Source organism: Syngnathus acus, chromosome 9 (genome assembly GCF_901709675.1).
Source record: "Syngnathus acus chromosome 9, fSynAcu1.2, whole genome shotgun sequence".
Lineage (NCBI taxonomy): Eukaryota > Metazoa > Chordata > Actinopteri > Syngnathiformes > Syngnathidae > Syngnathus > Syngnathus acus.
The window spans coordinates 10786499-10796443 of NC_051094.1; the positions used below are offsets into that span (position 1 = coordinate 10786499).

Consider the following 9945-nt stretch of genomic DNA (forward strand, 5'->3'; position numbering starts at 1 on the left):
ACATGACGTCATTCAAGCAACCGGTTTAGCTGAGGTGAGGCACTACCGGGTACATAGTATGAGGTGACTCTCTAGTTTTGCTGTTCCGCACTACTGTGCTGAGTCACCCTTTATGATGTCATTGTACTCACAAGACCAGGTTTCTGTCCTGAGAAAATTGAGCCTTGCAACATTTTTTTAAATGCATAAACAAAGCATGACAGTGCTGATACACAACAAAGAAACTAAACACACAAGACTATTGGTAATGTCTCTCTGTACAGTTTTATTTACATGATACTATTCTGTGGTAATGCTGGATAGCAGGATTATATGCAATACATAAATATCATCAGTTTGTTTTTTTCATTTTTTGTACAAATTTGCATATAACTAAGAATCAGAAAGAGAGGGGGGGGGGGAATCAAACGGATACATAGTTGTCTTAAATGAAAAACACACTGGGAGATTATCAACTCATATGATGTGTCAGGCAGCAAAGAAAACACACTTTGCACAGACATACACACTCACCCACACGCTACATGTAATTGTGGTAGTCTAGTATATTTTTATTTCATTAAAATCTACCTCTGGCATGCTCCTGTAGTTTTCTGTAAACATGTGCTGATAAACCTTATTTCTGTGTGCGCGCACACACACACACACTGTGCTCACTTTAACATTCTGTAAGCACACCTAAAATGATTAAAAACAAAATAATGGTTCACATATTCTAATTGCACATTAGCATTGAATACACAGCCAGACACATTGTTGTGTTGACAGGTTGGTGGGTGGCTAATAAAACAATTGTCTCAGCAAGCAAAAACGCCTGTGACCCAAATAGACACAGGCCATATTTTCTGGAAAGTCTCCCGTAGACAAAGAAGAAAAAAAAAAAAAATCATGCATAAGTCCCATTCATTCAGCTATGTAGCCAAGATTGAGCTGTGAGGTCTGCATCCTCCCAGCCTATCACTCAAGTACAAGCTCGTTAACCCAGAATGCCCAATGGTTCTATTCAGTGAAAGTTGAAGCATTTGTCCCTGTCCTGAACTATACCTTCATAATTAAACAATGAGCCTCATCACAATCAAACCAATCAGTCAACATAAGAATGCTGATCAGAGGGGTCACTGAGGCGAAAGAGAGGTGACCTGCGGCTCTGCTGGAGTCACAGCGGAGGAGCACACAAGAGGAAAAAAGAAGGCTAATGGAGCAGCTGTGAGGTAGGTAAAGCCAGGAAAGACAGAGACAAACTAACAGAACCCCTTGTGCAATATTTTGGGGGGACAGCTCCTCCAGCGTGGTCTCAATTCTTGACTTGGTTTGACGCATGACGGGGAACGAGCAAGAACGGCGGTCTACAGTTTGGCACAGGAAGCCTGGTTAGGGTGAGAGGAGTACATCTTTTCTCCAACATTTACTCTGGGCTGCTCTTTATAAGACAATATGGATTCTTGGGAAAAGAATGTCACACCACAGAAAATATGATAAAACTAACAAAATGGATTACTCAAAGGGGGGGGGAGCATAGTGATCATTTATGCATCTTCCTCAGACAGGACTTTTTTTTCATGTCCTCTTGAGGTTTTAATTTTGTAAATCAAGTCCTTTCCATCACTCACTTGGCTACAAATGCCAGTGTTCAATTCCAAAGGTGAAACACTCCAGTCTTTTTTTCAAAAAAGTGTTGTCTTCATCATCGCCACTTGCATCATTTATCTTGCGAGATATCTATATTCTCTGGATCTTGTCAGCCACCACCACGGGGTTTTCTTTACGGATCTTGGCGGCCGCCTCGGCCCTGTAGTCGTAGGGGCAGTTGTGCTTGTCAGAATACCGGTGGATACCGCAGAAGAGGTTTCCGCAGCGACAGTCAAATCCTGGAAGCACAAACATTTACAACAGTTCAGAACAATAAAAACAAAACCACAATTTTTAACAACGACCCCACCGCGTACCTGTAAGGCCCACCCTCTTGCGGCACATGAAGCATCGGTTCTTCTTCGGCTTGGACGAGTCATCCTTGCTATCGTCACTGCTCGAAGAAGCTATTGGAAGAGTTGGGCTAGAGGCAGCTGGCTGCTTTACAACTGCAGATTACAGAGAAAACAATATTTTTAAAAAAAGGACACACTTTCTAATCTAGCTCATTGTAATTTGCAACACTTGAGATTTTTTTTGAAGTGCTGCCAGCACAGCAAATTATCATGACAAACTAAACGAACCATTGTACAGCATTTTCCTCAGCAGCACCTCATGTTACTCAGTAATTAGAGTAGGCTCCATCTTGCAATTACCCTTTTCTGCCCTGTTGATTGGGCTTGTGGTTGCCAGGAGGTAATCCAAAAATGTCTTCCAGTGTGGAGTTATTTTTACATTGGTCTATTTTTAGACAGGTGTGCTTTCTCAGATGCAGAAAGAAAACCCCTGGGGTTGAGTTGACGAAATGTAACATGGCCTCACAGAAGACTGCACTGCACGTGAGCCGTCACCCGCATGGCAGCTTCAGTACGTGTGTGTGTGTGTGTGTGTGTGTGTTTACCAGGTTCTAGTGATTCAGGCTTGTCCTCTCTCGAGATGCTCATCTCTGTCATTTGTTGAGTCACAGGAAGAGATCCTTGAACAGTTCTGTCCAAGTGAAAAGGAGGAAAAATGAGGCAAACGTAGGAGAGCAGCAACCAGTCACACAGGCAGGAGTTGTCAATTAAGAGAAAATATTGACCGCTTGCACTTGGTACTGACCTAGACATGTCTGGCGAGGGGGCGGAGCAGGCGTCAACCTTGGCTAGGCTGGCTTCTAGTCTCTGGATAGCAGATGCCTCTGAGGTAGGACTAGACGTTGAGCCTGCACGATCACAGTTCCCATCATTAGACAGAACTGCCAGCACATCATGATACAGTACAGTAACATCATACGCAATATGGATCTCTGTTTTGGGCCTCTTGCTCCACTCAAAATGCTAAGAGCTAATCTTGGGTCAAGGCTGTTAGTGTGGCTCCATGCTTGACCTTAAAAGTGACTGTAACCTTGAATAATGCCACCAAGGAAAACAGCTGTCTTTCATTACGCTGAGCGGAAAAACAGAGAGGGAGGGAAGCGGGTGGTGGGAAAATATCCTAGCTGAAGGAGACTCATTAATGAATCTCAAAACGACACCTCTTGATCCTTTAGAGATCTAGACTCGCGCTATAGGACCACTTGGGTTTCATTGTTTTGCACGGTGGCTAATTTAAAATTGGGAGTGGGGTTCACCTTTTTGATGGGACCGAACCTACCCATAGGGCTGAGGGGGCTCATCCGATCGCTGCTCTGCTGCCTTGTCAGATGTTCCTTGTAGCATACAGAGCACATGCCATTGGTTCTGGGGTTGCCATAGAAACCACAGCCAGTGGCACATAGCATGGGCACCGGACTCTGGTTTGTCTCTTGGGCCATTGCTGAAAAGATGAGAAAACAGGGTATGAATAGCCACATCTTTTTAAAAAAATAAATAAAAAATAAGCCAGGTAAAGCAAATCCCAGAAACAGAAACCGTAACCACCTTCCCTCTGAGCAATCGCTGCCAACAGTTGGAACTACCCTTCCTGAAGCTGACGCACCATTTGTCAGTAAGGAAAACTCACACACACCTCATAATGCATCACAGCTATGACGACATCCTGCTTTTTTTCCACTCAACAGAACATTGAGTGAAGACTGGCTCTAGTTTCTTTTCTTATCGAACAATAACCTTATGACGCATCACCATGTGACAATTGCAATAATTACACACCCATTAAAACCAATTTGAACCATTTCAGATTTAAAAGGGAGGCGCTCGAAGCAAAAATGAATGGAAAATGATGGAAATTCCACCCTATTCAATTCTCTACAGCGACATCTTACCAAATAAGGTCTTTCAAAACTTCCTCACCCACCCACTGCCCTCCCTTACACACACTCATATCCAGTAAACACGCATGTTCTCTTGGCAAAACATGGAGTCCAATGACGTCGATGTACAGCACCACAGTGATGAAATACAAACGGAGATTGTGCAGTGGGAAACTGCACTATTCAAACAGTCCTTGATAAATGAGCAGACAGACATGTGGGGAGACAGGAAAGCTTAGATTAGAGGGCGTCCTGCTCCGACGCTTTAAGCTGTTCCGAGGCTTTAACAGACAAAACGCCAACAAGCTAGTACTGCGAAAACAATCACATCTTTCTCCCAAATAACCTTTGACAGTGTTCCGTATCATAGCGGCTGTTCGTTTGTCAATATTTTGGTCGTAAACAAGAGTCGGGCAGTTTCATGTTACAAAAAAAGGCTAGCAGATGTATTAGAATGTCTTGACAGCACAACAAAAGTATCCTGACCTCACCTCGCGCATGCTATGCGTGTCAACAAAGGGTTTCCTCGGAAAAGCCCACAGGTGACCTTCTCTCCATTTGCGTCAAGCGTTCATGTGCTGACTGGTTGGAAATTCTTCACTCATCAGCTCAGTAAATTAGAGGCTATTTTAGCTAGAGTTGAATCCACCATATAAGTGCCTTAGTCAGAAAGAACTACCATAGAATGCCAGAATTTCTTCAGGGATTAGTTAAGTGTATCAAGGTACCCTACGTCATCAACAAGATTGCACATGTATAAACCCATGCACTTATTGCAACAAAGGAACAGGCTTAGCAGTCATATCTGAGCCCTACTTTAACAATCACACGTGTTGACCAGACCTTTCTTGAAAAGCTTTGAAGACATCCAACGTGTCAAGCTGTAAAGGTCTTGAGACATAGTAAGCTGCACAAAATAACCTTTGAGTTTAACCAAGAGAATTTCAGACTTCCTGGCAGTTTGTGGTCTGATAAAGTGTAGTGGTAAACAAGATGGTTTCAACAAAAGCATCTCAGATTAAATGTATTTTGCAGCATAAGCACACTGAGTTTTAATCATTCTAACTGTAAGTTTTAAAATCGTACAGGCCAGGGTTGGTCTTTCGTTTTGGCTGACTAAAGAGAGTATTAGAGCAGGAAGCTGAGCTCATATTTCAGGCAGTGCTAAACTGAAAACTACTGAGTCACACTGGACACAACAGAAAGAGAGAATTGTTTTCTTGCAGATCATATTAAAATATTTTGGAAAAAAGCAATTGTAAGAGAAATAGTTAGCGACATGAAGTGGGGGGCAATGATGTTTAGTCAAACAGTCTAGACAGAGTGCTCTCTGTTGCCTTTGTTTCTTCCTTTGTCTGCATTCTCCTCGTTTCCTGTTTGGACATTATGATAGCAGCTACCATTTCTCATACTATTTCAGCCATTTCATGTAACCAACTAAAAACCATACATAAAACTCCCTGCCCCCAACACAGTAGTTCTAAAGCAACACCGATCGAACATCGAATTGCCTCAAAGAAGAAACTAATTTAACTACTTGGTAAAGCTACACTTGCTCCTTTTTTCTTTTACTTTGGGCTATATTGATTTAGCCTCGTTATTCTCACCTACCACGTTTATTCGGTCGACGTGTAACTATTCAACTTGTCGACAAAAATGATCTGGTTTTGGTTCCCCCATCCCCCCAGTTTGGGCCATGTAGAACCACAGAGACGGTAACAACCACCAGCTAACTGACTACCCCATGTTTTTCCCCCAAACCAGACCCAGTCACGTTCGAGGGCGGCTGATGCGGACGGATAGGGGGATCCAATGCTGCTGGTAACACCACAAATAAGAAAGAAATAACAACAATAACATCACTCCGCTTTTCTTCCCTCCCCCTACACACACGAGACCGTCACGCACCCACCACCTGACCTTTCAATCCGCTGTTAAAGGTCGCTTTGACCGACCATTCCATTACCATCTCAGCACCTTTCTTATATTGCTATTTAAAAAAAAAAAAAAAAAACGATAAGCAAAATCTCCTGACAGATCTGTTCAGCATTAAGATGACAAGAAAATCACCTGATGAAATTCGATGAGTGTCTCGCAAAGCGAGAAGCGAAAACCGACGTCTATAGGAAAAATAAATGGGGGCTTTATCCGTTCCTGCTGGCCGTCCTTCTTTCGCCTTAACGTGGCGTGCTCGTCCGTTTCAAGCCTGGTTCAGATGGGTTAAGTTCTCCTTTCCTCGGCGTCGTCTCTCTCGACGTTTCTCCCTCTGGTAATCTCCAGATCTATCTGGGTGGATGTTTGTTTCCTTCTTTAGTAAGAGGAGTGGCGGATGGTGTCACGGGTGAAGCAACGTGTCGCTATTGGTTGCCCGCGGAGCCCCCAGATTACAGTTTGGCTCGGCGCAAGCGCACAACATGTCTAGCCCTTATTACACATCCCGTCGTCATCCACCTACAAGGACGACAACCTCATTTTATCCTTTTTATTGGGTGATCTGCCGAAACGATCGGGATTGTAAAGTCTGGTGCAGCGCTGACACAACAGCACTAAGATACAAGGGTGGCTATTAGTGTGCTGTTATTTTTGCTGCCTTGACAATGGGAGAACTGGCAACACAATAGAGCAGGTAAAAGGACAGCGAGTCAATATCACAATAAATAAATCTCCATGTTACCCCAAAAAGTTAAGATTTCCCGTTAAATTATAGCGCCGCAACTTTTCTCTATGCGTTCAAGACATGTCAGGGAGCCCCGTGCTCAATAAAAACACATTCCATCTCTTCACTCTCTCCCATTTTTGGCTGTTCCTACCAATCTTTCTCTTCACGACAGATTCTGAAAATGACATGGTGAGAGTACAACTTTTCCTTCCACTTGATGTCACGTCAGAATTACATTTTGCCAAAAGCTGTTATGAGCCCATAAGTGATTAAAACACACTCACACACATACAGTCAGTCACACACACAAAACTCCCAGGGCCACAATGTGGCAAAAAAATAATACTGACATTAAACTGATGTCAAGTAGGGGGGCACAAAATATCATCCTGTGGGCCACAAATGCCCCCCAGGCAGCAAGTTTGAGACCCCTGCCACTTTACCGTGATGTTGACCTAATTATCACCCAAACGTGGATGGATTTACTGTGATGTATTATTACAGGATACATTTCACAATTACCCTCTAGCTCTAACTGATAGTTAAGAGTTAGACTCTAATTTTAGCCATTTTCCCAAAACCCTTCAGTTATAACTTTTCAACTCTTGTCTCAAATTTAACTGGCTACATTTCAGAGCTCAGTCTTTGTGTTGTTTTTCAGAGTGAACATGTTTCTGAATCTGTAAAAGGCAAAGAAAGCTGTGCCATTTCTTTCAGTATGTACTGGCAATAAATGGCAAAGGCATTTATGTTCATGTAATCTGCAATCAGATAAAAATGAACACAGTAAAAATCGAATGTGAAGTGCAAGTTGGTTAACAGCGGTGACTTAGGTCATCTCCAGTGTCAAAGAATTTGGGAGTATTAAGTAAATACTGGAAATGATTACAGAGCTGTTATACATTCTCGAGTTTAAGGAAATACACTGTTCAAACACCTTTAGAAGATATTGAATAATAAAAATGTAATCTGAAAAAGAGCAATGTACTACACTATTGTATGTTCTGACTGTCCTTCCAAAACAAATTATAGCTCTTAATGTGGTCTGTCATGTCACTAAACAATGTATTCAAACTGATCAAATGTAATCATTTTTTGTAATATCCAACATTCCATAGGGTCATTTAAGAGTAAAATCAAACACTATCAATTTGACAGTTTGTGCAGGAAGCACAAGAAACCGAACAAACATGTTTACCCCCTTCATGCAGTTTCTCTTTCGACATCTCATCACATAAACATTCAATCCATTCACTTGCAGTGTGTCAGTTTGCCCTGCAGGTCTGACAAGTCTCAACGTATTCTTCCACATTGTCAATCATTCACACATACGGCATCCTCAGGCACAGCCCAGTAGAAAACAAACACTTCTTTGGGCAGCGTGTATGTCACTGCATGCGTGTGGGCTTCTTGCCGAACATGCTGTCTATCAGTGGATTCGTGGAACTCAGAGGACTTGCACTATCTGGAAGCCATTGATAGTGACTGACACTGGGAAATGGAAAAAGTAGTAGCCAAGAGGATCAGCTGATCCGTGTCACAATTTCAGAGAGTAGCCCCTGTTTGTCACGTCTCTGTGAAATCTACAAACAAACCGAAACAAAATATCAAGACGATTAGCTGCTATAGAGGCTGTAACACTATCCGCAAGTGTCTGAATTGCAACAGAGTAGCTTATTTAATGGGAGTGTTGACATACCTCCATTATGGAATGCATGTTCTTTGTATAAATTCACTAGCTGCGCTTCACCATCGCTTCAATGTCAACAAGTTGACGGTCTCTCTTGCTACCATGTTGCGTAATTATGTAAGCGTCTCAAGACACACACATTTAAGATGTCATCATCGCTTTATATTATGGGCGAGTGAGTACATAAACAACCAAGTTCAGGCTATTGATGAAAACTCAGAGGTGCTTTGAGCATGACAAAAACCCAGTTACTACATTTGAATATATTTCAATATGTAGATACAATATATAATATACAGCTATGAGTGGATTTGTATATTTGTCATCATTCTGTGACTGAAGTGAGAGCGCAATAAATTGAGGTGATTGTGTATGTTCACATCTATTCATCACGCAGCATTTACTGTTTGGAAGCATTTCATGTGTGAGTATCAAGTGAGCTCATTGTGCTCTCGTTGTGTGTTTATGCCAGCTGTTATAAACACTGTTCCCCAATTCTATAGACAAGAGCTTTTCATATGTGAGTGAAGCAGGCACAGCGAGTGATGGGGGAGGGAGAGCTACTCAACTCTACACTGAGGTCTTTGTAAGTCTGAGTGTTATGTTAACGCAGCTATGTACAGAGAAGAAAAGACGGTCCGTGTATGTGAAACGTATGTCTGTTTAGTGTGTAAAGGTTCATGGGTTTCAGTGTGGGGGGGGCGACGAAGGAGAAAGTGGGAGGTGTCAAGTATCGTTGCCCATCCCCCTCGTGGACGTATATCCTGTCATCACTCTTCTTCTGTTTATGTGTTTTAAGGTTTCTGTACCAGTGTGTGCTCGTATCTGGTGGGGTGTTTTTTTTTTGGGCACTGGTTATATCGAGGAGCTTTCGTTCCATCAATATGATCCATGCACTTGAGCTAATCATGACCGTGTTGTCATGACAACATCTTACAGTTTTGGGAGTTTCCTTCTGTGGCTACGTGGGTGTGAGGATTACTTATGGGAATCTGAAACAGCATGAGTCTAGTTACTAGGCAGATGTTAGTCTACCCCACACACATGCACTCGCATGCATACAAATTGCACGAGTGTTGCAAAAACACTGTTGATAAAGAGGCTAGAAGTGGAAATTGCAGCTTATCCGTTGACATAAGTTGTGTGTGTGGGGCACGATAAACTGTGCACAGGGGTTGTCCAAAAGCATTGCTTCAAAAGTTGATCCCCACCCTGCTATGCTCACATTGAACATTCACCATTATGTTGAGCACCGAGGTAAGAAGGTGGTGGGTCGCATTTTACGAACAGAGCACGTTTGCCTGCATATTCGGAGAGGAACTTAGTTATTATACAAGATTGGTGTAGCTGTTGTATTTATTTACATATCCAGAGACTGCTCTTGCATGAATTGTAATGCATGAGCACAGTCTTTCTTTGTACAAAACTATTATCCCAAGTTGGGAAGTTCTTGAAGTCAAGTGAAATTGACAAAAATAGTCCAAAGTGAATGAAAAATAATGACGATTAAGAAGGGTTAATCAGCTGATTCAGCAACTGCTCATCATTCATTCCCCCTCTCATACAACACAGCTCTTCTGCATCATGAATGTGTTTCTTGTTCCTTGCCCAGGGAGGAGTCCCCCCTACTTTCCTGCCACATTCTGTCTAAATTCTTCCTTTCCCTTCTAGTATTCACACACAAAAACCTCTCCCTTGCATAGCTTTTGCGGTGATTGCTGGAAAAACAAGAAT

At 42.5% G+C, this 9945-nt stretch overlaps 1 protein-coding gene across 1 annotated transcript; it reads right to left on the reverse strand.

The window, feature by feature from the left end:
• Nucleotides 1-239: 239 nt before the first annotated feature.
• Nucleotides 240-6169, reverse strand: zfand5a (zinc finger, AN1-type domain 5a). Its single transcript, XM_037257754.1, has 6 exons — nucleotides 5933-6169; nucleotides 3265-3426; nucleotides 2731-2833; nucleotides 2531-2616; nucleotides 1947-2078; nucleotides 240-1868 (listed from the first exon to the last, which is right to left on the reverse strand). The coding sequence occupies exons 2-6, from the start codon at nucleotides 3422-3424 to the stop codon at nucleotides 1720-1722; spliced, it is 630 nt and encodes a 209-aa protein (XP_037113649.1). The 5' UTR covers nucleotides 3425-3426; nucleotides 5933-6169; the 3' UTR covers nucleotides 240-1719.
• Between the last annotated feature and the right edge of the window lie 3776 nt (nucleotides 6170-9945).

Coding starts and splice junctions, on each gene's coding strand:
- zfand5a (XM_037257754.1), bottom strand. CDS start 3,424: ATGGCCCAAGAGACAAACCAGAGTCCGGTGCCCATGCTATGTGCCACT. Junction 2,834..3,264: donor GAGCCCCCTCAGCCCTATGG/GTAGGTTCGGTC, acceptor GTGATCGTGCAG/GCTCAACGTCTAGTCCTACC. Junction 2,079..2,530: donor GCCTGAATCACTAGAACCTG/GTAAACACACAC, acceptor TGTAATCTGCAG/TTGTAAAGCAGCCAGCTGCC.